We start from the raw sequence: 21,648 nt of genomic DNA, 5'->3' as shown, positions 1-21,648 counted from the left end.
TGATTTGCTGTTAAAATTCAGAGAGAGTTCAATATAGGAAGAGTCAACCAATACATTCCTTTCTCCTACAAATATCTAGTAGCATTACAGAGATCCTGAGCTCATCCGGAGGCTTACCATTAGTCATTCTTTCTGAGCTCCAGTTGCAGCTGAAACAGGAAAGGGGCCAGTGAAGATGGTACATGAAGTACTTTCCACAACACACTGCAAAGTGTTTGTAGAGTGTAGACATAGAATCTGAAAGAACAAACAGTCTTTGTTGCAAAGCTGGAATTTTTTTTATTTTATATATCCTCCAATGACACATTTCATCTTATACAAGGCATCTTCAGATTGGCTGGCAAAGTATGGTGTTATGCACACAGGATATCGCACATACAAATGTTCAAGCAGGAACCTGCTGTGATCAGAATTAGAAATAGAAGTTGCTGAATACAAGGAAAACAATACATAAAACACATGAAAGCCCCAGTAGGTAGTTCCCATGTCAAATTTTCATAAAAGACCTCACACGGTGTCCTTGTCAGATGTGCGGTGCCCTCCACTTCCACTAAAACGGAATCAAGCCTACATGGATGCATCACACAGTATATATGTAGGAGGCACAGTTGCTCATACTCCCAGCTGTGCACATAGTATTCACTATGTGCATAGTGAGGCCTGTGTGCACTGCTGGGAGCATAAGCAACTACACCTCCTATGTATATGCTGTGTGATGCATTCACGTAGGTTACAATCATTTTAGTGGATACGAATGATGCTACATATGTGACAAAGACACAATGCGAGTATTTTTTAACAAGTTTGACAAAGGCAACTACCTGCTGTGGGCTTTAATGTGTTTGTAGCGGTTTCCCATGTATTTAACAACTTCTGTATCAGACATCGCACTTTTTTTTTCCTAAGTTTGGATAAAGGCAGTTTCCTGCTGGGACATAAAGACCACTACATCATAGTATGCCAAAATCATCTGACCAATTTGTGGCATGAGATTCAAAAGAATCGGCTAGCAATGAATGTGCAACTCCTGTAAGACACCACTCATTGAACTGTGGCTATTTGTATATGCCTATACAATGAAATTTTAGCGCATTTGCCATGTTTACTGGATCTGGCACCCAGCAGTTTCATCCTCTTTCAAAAAATTATAAGGAACCATTCTGTTGTCGCTGATTCACCATTGGCAACAAGGTGATTGCAGTAATGGAACACTTTCTCCAGAGCCAAACTGAGACTTCTTCAACTGTGGGATACGATAGATTACATATCGCTGGAAAAAATGTGTAAATGTGCTGGGATCTTACGTATAGGACAAATATTAATTTTGCAAAAATTGAGATTCCTCTTTTTAAATGTAAGTGTGTCACAAGTACCCCTTTACACATATAATCTGATGGAATTACATAAGCCCGTTCTGCATCTTAGTTTATTTGTTTGTCTGTTAGAGCTTTAGAGAACCAAACAGCTGAGGTCATAAGTGCCCATCCATGGTTTAGTCTTTATTGTTTGGCGTATTAGACATGAAGTTTTAAGTAATTGGATATATAAAAAAATCTACTCAACAAGCACTGGCAGAGAACACACACAACAAAAAGGTTTAACTTGTGCAAGCTTTTGGAGTCAGGGGCTCCTTCCGGCAGAAGAGCTGAAGGGGATGGAAGAGTGGTGAAAGAAAAGGATTAGAGAGGTTTGGGAAAAGGGTTAAAGTTTGGAAAAGTCAGCCAGAACCCCAGGTCAGGGGAGACTTACCGGACAGGATAAGGAGAGACTGGATGAAATTTGAAAACCTGAGAGTTGGAAAGGTGGAAGACAGGGAAATATGCAAGACAGATATTACTGCTAAAACATCATGCAAGAGTTAATAACAGTGAGAAGTTAAGTGCAACAGAGGTGGGGGGGGGGGGGGGGGGGGACAGTAAAAAATAGACAGATCAGAAAATGAAAGATATAGAAAGTAAAATGAAGTGAAGAAAGGTGAAGTTACTGCGAAGAAATGCTGAGACAGAAGGAGTTAATGTAAGTTAAGGTCAGGTGGGTGGCGAAAACCAAGGACATGTTGTAGTTCTAGTTCCCACGTGTGGAGTTCTGAGAAACTGGTGTCTGGGGGAAGAATCCAGATGGTGTGTGATGAAACAGGCACCCAGGTCATCACTGTCATGTTGTAGAGCATTCTCTGCAATAGGACATTGTATGTTGACAGTATACACTCTCTGCCTATGCCCATTCATCCTAACTGATAACTGGATGGTAGTCATGCTGATGTAAAAGGCAAAACAGTGTTAACATAACAGCTGATATATGACATGTGCCTTTATACAGAATGGATGTCATTTCAGGACATGATTTTAGGAAGTCATGGCGTTGTTGAAGTATATGATTAACACATTAATTTCACTCTTATTAACTCATGCACGATGTTCTAGCAGTAATCTCCGTCTTGCACATTACCTTGTCTTCTACTTTTAAGCTCTCAAGTTTTCAAATCTCGTCCAGTGCAGTCCCCCAACAATCAGTTGTTCCTTCTCATCCCATCTGGCGCATCTTCCCTGACCTGGGGTTCTGGGCGACTTTTCTGAACTGCAGCTCTTTTCCTAAATCTCCCCAGTCCTTTTCCTTCACCTCTCTTCCTTCCTCTTCAACTCTTCTGCCAGAAGAAGGAGCCACTGGCTCCAAAAGCTAACATAAAATAAACCACTTTGTGTAAGTGTGTTCTCCTGCCACCATTTGGTGAGTAGACTTTTTGATCTATCCAGTTACATTATATTGTCAAAAATTGATTATTTTTGTTGTTATGAAGTGTAAGTGTAATTTATTGTTGTAATTTTAGTTTGAATAAACTCGGTTAAATTTCTGGTTCTTACTGCTTAGTCTCAGTATCTACCATTCTCATGATGGTACACAACTCTGGTGCTACCTGTATAAAAATATTTTGAGAGAGACATCAATTGGAATAGGTACAGCTTCGTGTTTTAAATTGATCTCTGACTACTGTGCTAACAAATATTCCAACAAAGTTATTACCAACTAAATAATGTTGTTTCTGTTAGATTTGCAAAATTCAGGAAGGGAATCAAAATGAGAGAGGTTTACAAATATTATAGTGTAATGTAACATTTGGCATTTTTCATCCTAATTTTCATACATGTTGTAGTTAAGTCACAGCATTTATAATAATTCTTCCTTGGAGTAATAAAAACACTTAAAAATGTGATCAAAGCATCAGACAAAATAGATGCTTGCTCACAGTGGCTATCTGATAATGACTCCCTGCCTCTTCCATGCTTGTGTCCCTTTTATTTAGAACAACAGGTAAAGGTGCAGCTCCTAGTGACTTGCTTGTATCACAGACAAGCACGTACACACAGGCTATTGGCTGGCTGTTTGCTGGCATCTGCTATAAGTTACTCACTCAACACTTTTTCACTATAATTCTGAAAACATTTTCTAATTAATATTGGTCCATTGCCACACTGCCATTTCTCAGTGGATCCATTGAATATTTTATTCACCTGTCTGCTATTGCATTATGTTATGTAAATCCCACAATGTTTCATCAAGGCAGTTGCCCCTTTGCCATTGTGCCTAGGAAGATCACAGTTGCTTTAGCTGGGGATGAACCAGAATTGGTTGCAATGTGGATCCTCTACTGTACTGTGACAGGGCCCCATAAAAAAAATAGTTGCCTTTCCCGTTGTGATGTGATGGTAATTAATGAAAGGCAGCTATGTGAGGATACAGAAACCATGTTGATTACTGGTAATGTTTTCCACGAAGCAAATATGCATCATCCCACAAGCAGGAAAACTAAGGATATAATATTTGTCTACCCCTGTGGCAAATAATGTTTGGCTTTTACAGATTTTTTTTTTCTGTTCGATCCAGATAAATATGAGATTTGTGTTCATTGCTATGATTATGCGCTGTACAACACTACTGGTTAACATACAACAACCTACATTGGCATGGAATCTCATGCATACTGTGTTTCTTAATACACTTCCTCTCATTTATCTTCAGCTGTAACACTACTTTATTGTTGTTGACTTTCACTATTTTTGTGTCAGTAATTATAATCATTTTCATAGTAACATCTCAGATGTAATTGCTGAAAGACAGCTGCTATACAACACGAGCCGAATATAAAAATATTTAATTGCCAGACCAACATTTGGGCACACAGTCTATCATTAGTGACATGTATTGTGTGCATCTGTACCAAATGATGAGTGTGTCAAGTATTAAATCTTTATGATTTTAAAATTGATGTGTATATTTTACAGCTGTAAAACTCTAAAAAAAGTGTGATTATTTAGAGTTTGACATCTGTAACATGTACATATGTCAGACTGTGTACTACAGAGATCCATATCAGTTTTAACATCATAAATATTGCATATTTGACACACAGTCATTTGATGTACTGTACGTACCTGAGTATAAGATGACCTTGCATTTAAGGCAACCCTGCATATAAGACACTCCCCCTCCCCCCTCCCATTCCCCATGCCTTAAGAGGCACCTTGTGGAAAATGTATGTTTTAACATCTTTTAACTAATCAAAATTACAAACTGTTATTGACATAAGTAATCTGCCTAAAAGGTTACCATTACACCTATTCTAAACGTATGCCATGTATTTGGTCATGTTTCGACAAAACAAGGAAAAATAAATTAAACAAATCAAAATTGATAACATTAAATTTTTATCTTCCCTGCCTCTGTCCTAACAGGGCAACTGTGAAGCTTAGGTCTTCATTATCACAAATATTTGGCTGTTTCTTCCTAACATGTTGCAATTCCCCCGCCCCCCCCCCCCCCCCCTCTCTCTCTCTCTCTCTCTCTCTCTCTCTCTCTCTCTCTCTCTCTCTATCTCTATCTATCTATCTATCTATCTAAATAAAATAGAAAGAAACTTCCACATGGGAAAAGTATATTAAAAACAAAGATTCCAAGACTTACCAAGCGGGAAAGCGCCGGTGGATAGGCACAATAAATAGAACACACAAACAGAATTTCGAGCTTTCGCAACCTGCGGCTGCTTAGTCAGGAAAGAGGGAAGGAAAAGGAAAGATGAAAGGATGTGGGTTTTAAGGGAGAGGGTAAGGAGTCATTCCAATCCCGGGAGCGGAAAGACTTACCTTAGGGGGAAAAAAGGATAGGTTTATACTTGCGCGCGCGCGCGCGCGCGCGCGCGCGCGCGCGCGCGCGCGCGCGCACACACACACACACACACACACACACACACACACACACACACACACACACACATATACACATATACACATATCCATCCATACATACACAGACACAAGCAGACATGTCTGTTATGAAAGGCTTAAAGCTGTGGAGCACTAAGCATACAAGATTTTCATCTTTTGTGTGCATTGCTGAACCACAAGTACACATAGAGAATGAGAATGTTCTCTAATATGCTTTGTTATCTGGTTAGGCTAAATAAAACAATAAATTAAGTAAAGATAATCTTTGATGCCTGGAGGGTCATGACATTGTCTGTCTCTTTATGGTGTCGACTGTGCTGGGCTCACTTAGTTTACAATGTGGAATGAATTTGTTTCCCTGAATAGATGTTCTGTTGAAAACCGTTCTCATATGTTCCTCACCTTGCAGGCTATCAGACTTGGATAAGACATGTGGCCTCTGAACCAGTGTGTAAAATATACAACTGTGCCATGCCGGCTAATGACCACTTGTAGTTTGCAAATAGATATCAGTGAGAGCAGGCTTGCAATACAGGCTATGTTCTAAAATCCATTCATTTTCCTTCATACAGGAACATCTTGTGAAAGTAGTCCCCTATTCTTTCTGCCTCCATTGCAAACTAAATATTTGGATTTAGTGAATTATATCGTGTAGAAACATAGGCAATGTTTATGCTTCACAATGGGACACCTTGCTCGCCCGGTTAGCTGAGTGGTCTAACGCACGGCTTTCCAGAGTGGGAAGGAGCGCCCGGTCCCCGGCACGAATCTGCCCGGTGGACTTGTGTTTAGGTCCGGTGAACCGGCCAGTCTGTGGAAGGTTTTTAGGCGGTCTTCAATCTGCCTCAGCGAATGTGGGCTGGTTCCCCTTATTCCACCTCAGCTACACTATGTCAACGATTGCTGTGCAAAGAAATTCTCCACATATGCGTACACCACCATTACTCTACCTCGCAAACATGGGGCGGTGGAGGTGTGAAGTGGACTGCGGTAGTCGTCATGGGGTTGTGGACCACTGCGGCTGCGGCGGGAACGGAGCCTCTGTCGTTTCTAGGTCCTCAGTTAACATACAACATGGGTCACCTCAAACTTGTTTTCCATACGCTGCCAAAAGCAGGAGTGTCTTTCCTCCATAAGGTAGAAGTTGTGATACGATCACATGATCGACAGACCCTTCAATAGGGATTTTGGATACCATCTCAGCACAGCCTGAAACCTTGTGCTTTCTGCAGACAGATAGCCATGAGCAGGGCAAATATTTTCAGTGCGAGATCTAACAATCAGTTTTGGTTTGGCTCCTAGCTACAGTGACAGTGACCCAGGGTGTACACACCGTGGGACGTACACCCTGGGACAACAAGAAAGTTCAGCAAAAATGCAGGATACTTTTCATTCAGAAAAACCTGGAATTTTTTTAGAATTCTAGGAATTTATCGATGTTTTAATTTTCAGTTAAATTTTTGTAATTTTCAGTAGTAAGGACAAACTCTTTAACAAAGCATTGTATTTTATCCTTCTACTGCAGAATAACATTGAAGCAATAAAACATAAATGAGAGAATAACACCAAACAAAAACTTTAGTTACAAATAAAATGTGCCATTTACAACAACAAAACACAGTGCACACATAAGCATCTGCTAAGAGCAAAATGTGTCAAAGGCTTCAGGATGAAGACTGTGCAGTACTTTGTTTCAACAAACTGCTTTTGATGAGCATGACATCACAAATGTATACATTTTTAAAAGATCACTGGAAAATATTATGAATGGTGGTTTGAGAAGCATTACTTTCAAAGTAAATTTCCTTTTGGCTGTTGATATACTTTCCGGGATGTGAGGTAGTGGTCCAAGAACTTTTTCTGCTCCTTACGTTTCGTCCAGGACTGGGCTGGACTTCCTCAGAGGCGCTGCTCCGCTTAGTCTTGCTGACTCAGCGGAGCAGCGCCTCTGATTGAGTCCAGCGCAGTCCTGGACGAAACGTAAGGAGCAGAAAAAGTTCTTGGACCACGACCTCACATCCCGGAAAGTATATCAACAGCCATGTCACCCGGTCGTGAAAGCCTTCACTCTACAAAATTTCCTTTTACGCAGTATGCATTGCGTTACATATAAGAATATGCAATCAGTTTCTTAAATAAAGGAGCATTAGACTCTCATTCAAAATTTAACACTTTGGGGACCAGCCACCTAGAAAAATTTCAATCCCAGAAGACCAGCCATTTATGCCATTATGTAAAACTTTACAGGCACATTAGTGTTTGATGTAACTTAAAGGGTAAAACACACACACACACACACACACACACACACACACACACACACACACACACACTAGAAAAGACCAAGCTTCAATGTTAGTTTTTCTTGAGCAATTTCGTACTCAACTGGTTTTTCTGCGGAAAAGTTGAGTCCTAGATGGAACATGTTTTCAGCCAGGTAAGACGCAAATTTTTTTATGCGCTGCAGTGAAATTTATAGTCATTCTTGTCAGAAATATTCAGCTGCTGCAGTGTAAGCTGTGCTATTAGGATCCTGTGTAACCACTCCCTCCCCTATTTGTGTGTTCATGGCACTTAACATTTGCTGTTGGCTGACCACATCACTTGTCCTATGCTCTGAGTATCTGTTCTCATTGGTTGATAAGATCACATGACATGAGCTGTGGCTGGCTGATAAAGCACATCACACTTTGCAATCTCTTGTTTCGGTGCTTCAGAAGCTAGCATGCTGTATTTGGTAGAATTCGTATTTATACTTTTGCACATCAAAGATCTTTCAAAAACACTTTGTCTTTACGGGTTTCATTTTCTAAAGTGCTGCGACGTTTTATGCCAGTGTATGAATCTTTTGTCATCAAAGGATTTGTAAATTTACAGCTCTAAGGGAAAGAACATTGTCACTTAACATGTGAAAGAAATGTATGTTTAACTGGTAAAAAGTAAATTTTTAACATGGAAAGCTAGGGAAAATTTCGTTTTTTTTTTTTTTTTTTTTTTTTTTTTTTTTTTTTTTTTTTTTTTTCTTTTCTTTACCCTGTTTACACCCTGTAGCAGCACCAGTCATACTGCATGCATGCAGCAGCCCACCTTTTCATCCTGTCGTTGGACAGCCTCTAAATGCTACTGTCAAGCTGGTAGCAATGCTTTCTGCCATTCATAACTTCCAGTCACAGCCTCCATAAGAAAACCGTGTTAGTGTGAACACAAACCATTGCTACATGCCAACAGCCACCAACAGTGTTCATCTGAAAATGTCAGGTAGTTGTATCAGTTAGATGACGTGGAGTTCACACATTATCTGGCAGTAGACCCAAGCACCATTTACTCAACACGGATCTTGTATTGATTACTCTGCAGCTTCCATGATTTTGTGGGTTTCAAAGAACATAGTGTTCACCTGGATTGACAATTCAATATTTATGCACAATATTTCTATGAGCGAGCATCATTAAATTGTTCATTTGTGCCATCGTATTGTCCATAGCTGCTTTATGAAGACTGAATGGTATTTTAATTCCATCTTCATTACTAAAGAAAACCTGCATTTCCTTGTAGTAACAGACAGAATTGAAATACCTTCAGTAATTTCAATGACTGATTTAGTCATCTTCATCAAATGTCGTGATGAGCTCACTTCCTGGACAACTGTAGCTCATTAATGATTGCTATTATGAAGTCGGCAAAATGATGGCATCCTGAGAAAAACCAAAAGCACATCATCAGTTGAGAAAGATATTGCATGATGCAGTCATAAGTATGACGATGTCTCTCCTCAGTGTCATCAAGTGCACTTTCTCTTGTTTGTCAACAGATAATTGCAATTTTGTTTTTGCAGTGTGTAGCTGGAGTTTGCTTAAACAAATGTTGCTCATGATGTCTGTCATGTGATCCCCAGTGTCACCAAAAAGTCAGTTTTTTCCTGTGGCAAACTTTTTTTATTTTCTTTTAAATAGAACTATACATGTCTGTATACTCTTAGTGCAATATTTATTTTACCGATATGTGTTAACAGGGACAGTAAAACCCAAGTAATTGACAGTGTACCAGCAGTGACTGAGTAACACTGCTGCATGGTGGCAGCAGACAGCATAGAGCAGCCTTTCTCAGTCACTGTTTGAGTGCTGTATATTCTTCATGTTTTGTTGCCTTGTAAATACGTATCACTAAATGAATATCATCCTAGACCAATCTGGGATTGGGCCACTGAACAAGCATATAAAATTTCACTGGAAATGTAATTTTGTTTCTAACAGGACACAAAGAGAGGCTTTCTATTAACATGAAAGCTGGGATGAGCTGTATTTAATTGTGCTGGCTTCAGTCATAAAATTGCAAATATCTGCCTAAACACCAGAGAAAATGTGCCTGATAACTCTTGAGACAGACACCCAGTATAATCAATTCCACATGAAAATGTTAGAAATCAGATATATGTGACCATATTGACTTCACTCATAAGACTAGCATTATTGGAAGGAGTTTTTGAAGTAGCTGAAAATTCGTTATCTGGAATATTGCTCTTTTAGCAGTAAATAGAATATACATTTAATGCTACCCAATAGTACAGAGGTAAAATACAGAATAAAGATGTTAATATGTTTCTGTGGCAGAATGTCAGTAATTTAGAAATCTTTTAACATCATGACATTTATTCATGTCTTGATATTTATCATTGATAATTTTAGTTAAATATTTAAAATTTGTCCATAGATCAAATGATGCATTATGTGCGGTCATTGGAACAACGAGTGAAGCAGCTGGAAGAGGAGAAGATACTACTTCAGCAAAAACTGGGTGGAACTGATGACGGCATTGTTGCATCCAGTTGGGACCCTGATGTAAGTATATTTGTGAAAGATTTCCTGGAATATTCCTAACTACCATAACAGTGCTAAGTAAGTGTGTGCATTGTAGTGTGTCTGACAGAAAATGGATTGAAAATATCATAATTTTGCAAATCATCAAAATACATAACAGACCTGTCAGTTAGCAGTATCAAAGCAAATGTGTGTGCAGCCACACCCCATTGTTACTGCTTGTTACATATTTATCCATGTTGAAAAGCAGTTGATGGAAATGGACAGATTTCACAAAAAGATATTTTCATTGAGAAAGTAATTGTTCACTTGAAAGTTGTGTATGAAAGTGTTTTTTGAAAGTGATGCATGATTCCCTGGTTGCAGTTCCTTGGTGTTTAATTCTTTTTCATTCAGAATTTATACTTTGTTTTCCTTACTTGATCTACATGCAATTTTTCATTTTTAATTTTCCTTGCAAAGAACTGGAAATATGTAGTCCTTGTGGAAACAGTAGATGAACTGAGTGAAGTATGCCAACTGACCGAAATCTGTGAGACTGGAAAAGTCCATTACATGATATTGTTTCTTCAAAAGTGGTAACTTAAATGTCATTTTATCCATGTTGATTCTTATGAACTCTGTGGCCATTATGATTGTTGGTGAATAACCCAAATACTCACTTGGGGCAGTTAAAATCCTATGTATTTTGATCACATCTTTACAATAGGCTTGACTACTATTTTTGGTTATTATCATTATTATGACTCTTTTCTGCAGTCTGAAAATTGTGTCCATATTTTGTGTGTTTGTTTCCAGAAAAGTATGCCATAGCTCACAATTGATTGCACATATGAGAAGTATGTAATTAAACAATGTTGGCTGTTACATACTGATGACAGGACTCTAAGGTCGTAATATGCTGATAACATTCTGTTTGCAAGTATCTTTGTTGTTCACACAACTGTAACTGAAAATCAGTATTTATTCCTATAAATTTGGCATTTGTTACGCGTCTATAGAGATGCCATCTCTCCAGTTTTCCCTCTTCAAACTGAAGTTCATGGAATCTGTTTCCTTTCTGTTCATTGTCACATTATTTCTTATTCACCAGTTGTAAACATCTTTGAGAGTTTGATTTGCTTTCCCTGCAAGGAGTTCTCTTGTTTTCTCAGTGACTCTATCTGCGTGATCAGCAAAGAATTTTTTCACCATGACTGACACTACAGGGAAAGTGATTGATGTATGTTAGGAACAGTATTGGTTCCAATACGCTGTCCTAAAGGATTCCTGTATTAATGTGTTTTGGTTGTGATAAGTGCTTTACTAAAACTTCGGGCTTATTTGAGGTGTGTATTATCTACTTATTGTACCCTACCTACCAGGTGTGATCAGAACCAGTTATTATTTACATCTCTTATTCCTAATACTTCTTGCTTATTTAGTAGAATCTTACGGTCAACAATATGAAAAGCCTTTAAAGATCTAAAACTATGCCTGTGACCCACTCATGTGTGTAAAGAGCATGAAGTATCACTTTTGTGAGTTCTGCTATGGCTGATTCCGTGCCTCTACCACTTTGGAAACCACACCGTGATTCACTTAAAAGTTTATATTTATTCAAGTAACTCATTACTCTGTCTTTCATAATTGATTGTATTATTTTTTATAATGATTACTGCAGCCAAATGGGCCAGTAATTTTGTATGTCTTCTGCATTACCTTGCATTAGCTGAGATACAACACTTACTTGTCTTAAATACTCCAGAAATTTCCCTGGTGCAAAGGGTTCATATGTTATGTTTGTTAATGGAGCTTGTGTACTCTCTATGCATTGTTTCAGTACATATACTGGTGCTTCATGTAAGGCTACTGACATTTTTATTTTTAGTTTTGTACAGTTTTACTTACTTCATGCTCTTCAGTTGATAGTTAACTTTTATATTTTTCTCAACAAACATATAAAGCATAATTCTCATCAGTTACATATATATATATGCAGATATATGTTTAATCAATAGTATGCAGTGTGATGGCTTTGTGATATTAGTATGTTATAATATTTCAGTAAAGTTTCCACTGCCAGTTATATAATTTTTAAAAAAGCTGAAAATTAATGGTCGTGTAGTCTTTTAACGATTAGTTCACTCAGAGTACAAGCATTTTTCTCTTATTAACATTCTGCATGTTGCATATCTCACACATCTTTTTTGCTTGCTTTATCAGCTATATTATGAAAAGAGTGGATTGCTACTCACCATAAAAGGTGACACTTTGAATTGCAGACAGGCACAATGTAAAGGCTTTTACACACTGCTCTTTCAGCCAAAGCCTTCATCAGAAAACATGCACACATGATAACTATCTTCAGCTGCTCTGCATTGAACAAAAGCAGCAATCTGGAGTGGTGCAGGATACGGGGTGGAATAACAGTGTACAGATGGGTGGAGAGAACAGCACTGTCTGATGGATTGCGCAGGGACTAAAAGGCGGCAGGACAAGGCTGTGAAGCACAGTGTAAGGGGGCAAGGAGGGGAGGGGGGAAGTAGAAAAGGAGAAGAGCAGAGAGGGGAGAACCTTGCTGGGTGTTTTTGCAGAGAGCAGTGCGTGCACAATAAGGGTGAGGGGATGTGAAGTGGGAGGAGGTGATGAGGCAGAAGGGTGGCAACTGTTGGGTGGAGGATGTGGGGACAGTAGGTTATCATAGGTTGAAAACAGCATAATTTTGGAAGCAGAGAATGTATTGTAAGAATAGTTCCTATTTGCGCAATTCAGAAAAGCTGGTGATGGAGGGAAGGATCGAGATGGCCTAGGTTGTGAAGCAGCCTTGTTATGTTCAGGTGCATATTGTAGCACATGGTGGTCCGCTTTACTGTTGGTGACATCCTGACAGCTGCTTGGTAGTCAACCAATATAAAAGCTATGCAATGGTGGCATCATATCTGGTATGCAACATGGCTGTTTTCACACATAGCCCAGCCTCTGATGTGGCAGGATAAGCCTGTAACAGGTCTGGCATGGTTGTGCTTCTGATTTGTTCATATAACTTGCCTTCAAAGGAGAAGTAATGGTGTGTTAGGATAAAGTTAGTAAGGTGTATGAGGAATGAGGTAGTGATTTTAAAGTCTGAAGGATGTTCAAGCTGCAAGACTATGGACATGAGAGGTGTTGATGTACAGGGAAATGGTGTGAACAGTGATGAGTAAGGATCTGGGAGGTAAATGGGTGGGGATGATGAGTGTCAGTGAAGGGAGTGGTTGGTATCTTTGGTGCGAGAGGCTAGATTTTTGGCAGCAATTTAAGGTTATGTTGGACTTCTGGGATGGGATCACTGTGGTAGAGTTTATAGGTGGAGAAGTTGGACCTTCCACCTGGTAGTTGTTGCAATTCATAATGACAGTGGTGGAACCTTTGTCTGCTGGTAGGACCAAGAACAAAGTGCTTGTGTTGAAAAGGGTGTAAGACAAATATGTAGCCTTTCGCCCCTACCGTTCAATTTGTACATCGAGGAAGCCAGGATGGAAATAAAAGAAAGCTTCAACAGTTGAATTAAAATTCAAGGTGAAAGGATATCAATGATATGATTCGCTGATGACATTGCTACCCTGAGTGAAAGTGAAAAAGAATTACATGCTCTGCTGAATGAAATGAACGGTTTAATGAGTACACAGTATGGATTAAGAGTAAATCGAAGAAAGAGAAAGGTAATGAGAAATAATAGAAATGATAACAGCGACAAACTTAACATGAGGATTGATGGTCACGAAGTAGATGAAGTTAAGGAATTCTGCTGTCTAGTCAGTAAAATAACCAATGATCGACAGAGCAAGGAGGACATCAGAAGCAGACTAGCTATGACAAAAAAGGCATCCCTGGCCAAGAGAAGTCTACAAATATTGACCTTAATTTGAGGAAGAAATTTCTGAAAATGTACGTCTGGAGTACAGCATTGTATGGTAGTGAAACATGGACTGTGGGAAATCTGGAACAGAAGAGAACCGAAGCATTTGAGATGTGGTGCTACAGATGAATGTTGAAAATTAGGTTGACAGATGTGGAAAACATTGATGAGGAGAAGGGACAGGATAATAGAACATGTGTTAAGACTTGAGGGAATGACTTCCATCGTACTAGAGGGAGCTGTAGAGGGCAAAAACTGTAGAGGAAGACAGAGATTGGAATACACCTAGCAAGTAATTGAGGGACGTAGGTTGCAATTGTTACTCTGAGATGAAGAGTTTAGCACAGGAGAGGAATTCCTTTCGGGCTGCATCAAACCAGACCGGTGACTGATGACATAAAAAAGATGATTAAGTCAGGAAACGTTTTGAGGATGTGTTGGCTGTCCTTTCTTCTGCTGAAAGCTTGGTGTTCTTAAGAAGAGACCTGGGGCAGGATGGTGAGTCCAAGTTGAAGGAAAGGAATTCTAAGAGGGGTTGGGGAATGGTTAGGTGGGACAACTCTTGGATGGTGGAGTGAATTGGGAGAAGCAGGATTCGTAGTTGGGATTAGATTGACTTTGGTTGGAGGGATTGGTCTCAAAGAAGTGCTTCCTTGCAGGAATTGGGAAAAGGACAGTAAGTCTTTGACAAATCCATCATAGTTAAACTTAGGTGTAGGGCTGAAGATGAAGCCTTTGGATAGGCTGAAAATTTTAACAACAGTGCTCCGAGATTTTATCAGCTCTGGATTTAGTGGATTGTTGGTAGGGAGTCTCCCAAGCCTCCTAAAGTGCTGTTCCATTACCCGCCTAACCTCCACAACATTCTAGTCCATCCCTGTACTACTCCCAATATCAGCACCTTGCCACAGGGATCATATCCCTGTGGAAGACACAATTGCAAGACTGGCCCACCCACCCACCTACCCACCCAGCACTTTCTATTGCAGTCCTATTACATTCTCTCTCTCTCTCTCTCTCTCTCTCTCTCTCTCTCTCTGTGTGTGTGTGTGTGTGTGTGTGTGTGTGTGTGTGTGTGTCCTCTATTGTTGACAAAGGCCTTAATGGCTGAAAGCTTAATTTATGACAGTCTTTTTGTTGTGCCTACCTGCGACTCAGTGTCTCTGCTATATGGTAAGTGGCAACTTTCTTTTTTATAATATTGTTCCATTCCATCCTGGATTTTCCATTGTTTGATTTTAGTCTTTTCCTTGTGCCTGTCTCTAAGTCAGTGCAACACCTTTACAGTAAGTAACGATCTATCCTTTTCAAAATATTGTTGATACTCCAACCTGGGCTTTCCATTGTTTGAGTGTGCTTAGATTCCAGCTTTGCGCAGTAGGAAATGACTGATATTATATTTTTGCTGAATGTATACTCTTTCCATTACTAATAAAAAACATTAAGTGTATAGCATGGAGCTCAAACTTTCATTAAGAATATTAAGAAGTGTACCACAGTGAATTATTGGTAAAGTGTGAGCTGTTTGCAATGCAGCAACATTTACATCATCCAGGAAAACCTTGAGAACCACTTTTTTGCCTGTTGTGATCTTCAGTCCAAAGACTGGTTTGCTGCAGCTCTCAGTGCTGCCCTAGTCTTGCCCAAGCCTCTTCATCTCTGAATGACAACTGCAATCTGTATCCTTCTGAATCTGCTTACTGTATTAATGTCTTGGTCTCCATGTACAATGTTTGCCACCCACACTTCCCTCTAATACCAAACTGGTGATTCCTTGATGTCTCAGAATGTGTCCTATCAGTTGATCCCTTCTTCTTGTGAGGTTGTGCCACAAATTTCTTTTGTCCCCAGTTCTGTTCAGTACCTCCTCATTAGTTACAAGATATACCCATCTAATCTCCAGCATTCTTCTGTAACACCACATTTCAAAAGCCTCTATTTTCTTGTTGTTTGAACTATTTATGTGACATATTTCACTTTCATACATGACTACACTATGATCCATGTTTCACTTTCATACATGACTACACTGCATAGATAAACCTTCATAAGACACTTCCTAACCCTTACATCTATAACTGATCTTACCAAGTTTTTCTTCTTCAAAAACATTTTTCCTACCATTGCTAGTCTGCATTTTATATTCTCTCTACTTTGGCCATCATCAGCTGATTTGCTGCCCAGTGTCTTGTTACCTAATCTGTCAGCATCTCCTAATGATTTAATTATACTGCATTCCATTATCCTTTTTTTCTTTTATTGATATCCATCTTATATATTTCACCTTATATCTAAATAACTAAAGGCACCTTAACAATTTTTTAAAATATTGAAACCACTTATAAAGTGCATTAATTATTCAAATATTATTGTGCAGTACAGCAGATGACATACTGCTGACCAAAACAGCTATGTAACTGGAAATGTTATCCATCTGAATACGGCAATTAAATAAAAAAATTTAAAAGTATTTTTGGCTGGTTGCATTATTCACCAGCAAAAATGACAACTTAGGTAGACAGTTGAGAGCAGTGAACAGAATGTGCAAACAAAAAGAAGAAAGTTATATCAGTTTTGTTGTGTTCTTTATAGGCATTGAAAAGTAAGATATTCTTAATAGTGTGTCGCTAGGTATATTCGGGTACTTCATCAGAATCAAATCAACTGAAAGTAGTAAGCTGAATTTATTTTCCAATATTTATAACTTATCATGATAAACTTGGCAATTTTTAGTTTACTCATTCTTTTATAAGGAATAAGACTGCATATTTTTCCCATGTGTAGGTTGTGATTTGTTCTTTCTTTCACTTGATTCCCCTTGCCATCCCTCACCCTCAACCTCCAGTAGAAATATGCATATAATATTTGAGAATGAGAATACCTTGAGGGAAATGTGCAATATCCTCAGGCATAATACTGCTGGTCAAGAAAAACTTTATTCCAAAATCCATTAAGTTATCCATCCTAGACACCTCATTGTAGCTGGTTACTGTGCTCTGAAGGAAAGAATCTCAGCTGTTATTGACTGATACATTGCCCGCATCATAGCTTCCCATATCAAATACGCAAAACACTTCCTTCAACATCTCTGTCACCCGCCCCCCCCCCCCCTCCCCCCTCCCCCCTCCTAACAGCTGAATCCTTAAAAAAAACTCTTCCTGTGTCCTACCAACTCCAAACCTCTATCATCAATACTTAGAAACCTAACAAGCTAAAACTGTAATTATCCTTTGAAGGGAAAGCATACAAATAAATGTGTGGCACAACTAGGAGCTTTCAGATGTCATAGTAAGAAGGAGGGTCGCAGAAAAATATTCAATAATTAAGTAATGTGACTGGATGTGTAGCAATGTAAAAAGACCGTAGCAGTTCAAATATTTATACCATCTCCCAAATATCAGCAACGAGGCAGTGATTTAAGAAATTCCTTGACAGTGCTCATTACAAGAATGTTAATCCAGCAAGGTGTGCAAGAGAGTTTGTGTGAAGTTTTCAGGTTAGGAGAGAGGTAGTGGTAGAACTCAAGCAGTGCCTGACCATCTCTGTCAGTAAGAATATTGTCTGCAGAAGGCAAAGTTCTGTGTTTGAATCCCAGCCCAGATCATGGTTTTAAACTGTGAGCAAGTTTCAAAAGAGCTCTAAAACACTGCTGCAGAGTGAGGGAGTATTTCTGCCAACAGTTTCCTATGCTATGGCTAAGCCATTTTTCTGTCATATCCTGTCTACCAGTAGTGTTAATTCACCAAGGTATGCAAGAGAGCTTTTAAAGCTTTCGTAAGTAGGGGAGACGTATTGATAGAATTGAATCTGTGAGGGTGGCTGTGACCCATACTTGGATAGATCAGTTGATAAGAACACTTCCCATGAGATGCAAGGTTATGGTTTGAGTTGTAATTTGGAACACATTTTTAACTGAGCAAGAAATTTTCTTCTTAAAGTGGTATGAAATGGTTGAGAAATCTTTCTTACAATAAGGAAAACAAGAATAACTTCTCTGTATGAACATTAAAAATATTAGAAAGGATCATAAACCATTTTCTTACCTAATAAGGGAGGAGAAAAATCAGCGCCCAAAAGAAAACCACAATTATGTATGAAACTGTGACATTAGAGGAAAATATACAAGCTACAGAGTTTAAAATCAAAGTAGTGGACGTGGAGAGCACAACACAGAAGAATCAGAAAGTATGTAAGAGGCTCATTTCAAACGTCCTTCACATTGTGCATGGTGATAGTTATGGTAGCTTGATCAACTCATAAATTCATGTCAGTTCTGTAGAAGATGTTAGGTGTGATGGTCAAATATGTGTTTGCTAGTTCACATGGCTGTATCGTGAGTAGCCAGATTGAGATTTTCATTCTGCAGCAGAGTGTGTGCCCTACTGAGACTTGAACTTGGGACTTTGTATCGTGAGTAATTCAGCTGAACTGACTTAGGTTTGGTTACACATAGTGACTAGCATTCCTACATAAAAATCAAACCCTGTGTGGAAAGATCCCAATGGAAATTTACAATGTTTTGAGAGAGATGTGTGCGATTAGTGTGGTGGATCGTATCGCAGTGGTCTACTCATTTCTGTGAAGGTTGGGTGAGCACTGAGGACAACCCAAGAAGTGGAAGATCATCAACTGCAACAGCCTATATGTCTCAGGTTATTGTTAATGACATTATTGAGAGCACATTGATGAAAAATGTGAGGGAATTGCACGTAAGACCAGATGGATTCTGCATGATCTGAGTGAAGAGCAGAAAGCAGCTTCATAAAGACTCACAGAACTGTTTCAGTGTTATTGATCAGAAGGAGAACAGTTGCTGAAAAGATATGTTGCACTTGATGAAATCTGCATACGAGATTTTGAGCCAGAACTTACTTCTGTTGCCACAGTGAAAAAGTGTCAGTTCTCTATGTCCAAAAAAATTCTACCACCAACAATCAAAGGTGGAACTAATGATGATTTCTGTGTATGATATGAATGGGTTCATAGCTACGAATCGAGTGCTCCAGGGGATGTCTGTAGCAGGCATGTACCACAAGCTGTTTTTGCAGTATGTTTTGCCCCCAAAAATTCAGCAAAGAAGACCTTACATGCTTGCGGCTGGTGTCCTCATTTTGCATGATAATGCAAGACCACATATTGCCCTATAAGTGAGAGAAACACTTGACAGATATGAATGGGAAGTACTTTTCCACCTACCATAAAGTCCTGGTATGAGCCTACTTGACTTTGACTTGGTTGACAAACAACTTGATAGAAAAAGTTTTGACACAATTGATGAAGCGTCCAGTGAGGTGACCTGAGTAATCAGACAGCTCAACAATGAAGGTGCACTATCTGGAATATAGAAGTTGTCAAGACATTGAGAAGCTCTCTTAAGCATGAATGGAGATTATCTTGAATGTCTGTACAGATATTCTGTAAAAGAAGATTGTTGAACAAGCATACAAGAGTGTAGCTCTTAAATTTATATTCTTATTCAGAGCTGTTTAGGCATGAGTGCATGTATACCCACACACATAATGCATCTTGTCCATGCATGTACATAGGTAAAGGTTTACAGAGAAGAAAACAGTCACACGTATGTGCAAACTAAAGAAACTGTGAAAGCAGTTGCTACATTATATCTTAAATTCATTAAAACCAACCAAAGAATCCTGTATGAATGTGATCAGTAACTTAGAGTATCATCATTGGTTGTATCATTGTCCATTGCTAAATTGTGGTTGGGGGAGGGAGGCGGTTGTTTCGTTTCGAGGAGAAGACCAGACAGCGAGGCCATTGGTCTCTTCGGAGCGATTTAGGGAAATCATTGAAAACCTAAATCAGGATGGCCGGACGCGGGATTGAACCGTCGTCCTCCCGAATGCGAGTCCAGTGTGCTAGCCACTGCGCCACCTCGCTCAGTCAAATTGTGGTCTGTGATAAGATTAAGCAATTAGTTGAGTGCTACCTGGTACAGTGCAAAGGAACTAAACCAACTGCTAACTCTCAACTCTCATACATAATTGTCTTCTAGAAAACAATAGTATTTATTTCCACCCTTTCCTCCCTCTCCCGCAAGTGTGATATTGGAGGTACATACATTTTTGTTTTACTCAATACTGTACTACTGTTTTCCACAGACAAGGTAGTTAAGTGTATCTGTATGGCCCTTTGCTGATATTACTTTGAATCTCTCTCTCTCTCTCTCTCTCTCTCTCTCTCTCTTCTCTCTCTCTCTCTCTCTCTCTCTCTCAATGAATGTGTGCGCGCACGTGCGCTCACATGTGCATTTGTCCTTGTCTGTCTGTCCATCCATCGTCATCTTGAAATCATTTTAGTCACACTCAGTTCTGTGTACTAAGTGTATTAACAATTGGGCACTTGTGGCGTCTTTCTTGCAGAGCTCCGTAAGTCATCAGTGATTAGCATAATTTGTTTATTGTTCCATATTCCATTCCAGAGTAGTGGCCGACCGGAGGCTGTAGTTCAGGCACTCCAAGTGCTTGAAGTTCGCGAACAGCTAGAGAGAGGTAGCAATGGGCCTCACCCTTCCTCCACTTACATTCCTCACCAGCAGCAGAATCCCACAGTTGCGAGTACAATGAATGCGGCAGGAGATGATCTTGATGACGGTGAGAAAGCACTTGTCAGGGAGATGTGCAATGTGAGTAGATGTGACTTAATGGTCATCACTTGTAGATTAGTATGTAATATCTGTATTTTATCTGTTGTAGATTAACATGTTTGTGTATATACATTTCTAGGATCATTTTACTGTTGCTCTATTTGTAGGTATTCCGATAACTTTGTTACACAAATGCCAATGAGACTGTAAAGATTTATGTATTTGAGCAAAATATTGAATTCTCAGTGAGTCTAAGCTTTCAAAAGTCAATCACATGAGTGACACAGTATTACCAGAGCAACACACATATTGTCAGTGTCTCACAAAAAAATCCGTGTTTTGCTAGTGTCAAGTAGTGCTGTGGCAAGTATTGATTCTGTTCAGCATATCTTGTATTCACCATTAGTTAATTCAATATTTGATTCATTAGTTAATTAATAAATTAATTAAACAAAATTAAGTTCTATGTCCTAGATATTTTTCTGTAATGAGGTTGCAACCTCACTACTGGTGAAGTCCAGTTGCTTTTCTCACAAACTTATTTAGACTTTTATACAGAAACATGCCAGAGAAAATAAATATAATAAGGAAAGTTCTGGTAATATGTAAATAATTTAGGAGTGAAGGAGACAACTCACATAGTAACAGAAGTGCTGAGCTTCTGAGAGGACACAGAAAGGAATGAAAACTTTTTGGATGAATCTTTTAACAAGCTACACACACACACACACACACACACACACACACACACACACACACGTGTCTAGCTACATGGATTGCAATTCATAAGTGGACTGACATGAGGGGTTGTTGGGTCGGGTGAGATGGATGGGCGACAGAGATACCAGAGTTGGTGAGTATGTGGGGTGCACATTAACGATGGAGACTGTTGCATAAAGAGGGAGGGTGCAGGGGGTTGGTGGTGACTGAAGCCAGGAGGATTATAAGACCAAAGGAGTTGTTGTGAGGATGACTTCCATCTGCATAGTTCTGAGAGAAGGATCCAGATGGTATTGGTTGTGAAGCAGCTGCTGAACTTGAGGATGTTATGCTCAGAAGCATACTCTGCACCTAAACACAAATCAGTTTCTGTCAGCACAGCCTAATTTAGTTTGACTGTATTCC

The 21,648-nt window shown here is 39.2% G+C and overlaps 1 protein-coding gene across 1 annotated transcript in view; it reads left to right on the top strand.

Moving 5' to 3' along the window:
* LOC126278071 (coiled-coil domain-containing protein 85C) overlaps positions 1 to 21,648 on the top strand; it is a 94,164-nt gene that overhangs the window by 57,190 nt on the left and 15,326 nt on the right. Inside the window, exons 4-5 of the mRNA XM_049977902.1 lie at positions 9,930 to 10,057; positions 20,359 to 20,562. Of these exons, the coding sequence (XP_049833859.1) occupies positions 9,930 to 10,057; positions 20,359 to 20,562 (332 nt within the window). The remainder of the gene's footprint in view (positions 1 to 9,929; positions 10,058 to 20,358; positions 20,563 to 21,648) is intronic.

The sequence above is a fragment of the Schistocerca gregaria genome, chromosome 6 (assembly GCF_023897955.1).
Source record: "Schistocerca gregaria isolate iqSchGreg1 chromosome 6, iqSchGreg1.2, whole genome shotgun sequence".
Lineage (NCBI taxonomy): Eukaryota > Metazoa > Arthropoda > Insecta > Orthoptera > Acrididae > Schistocerca > Schistocerca gregaria.
This window is presented reverse-complemented; position numbering and strand designations above follow the sequence as displayed.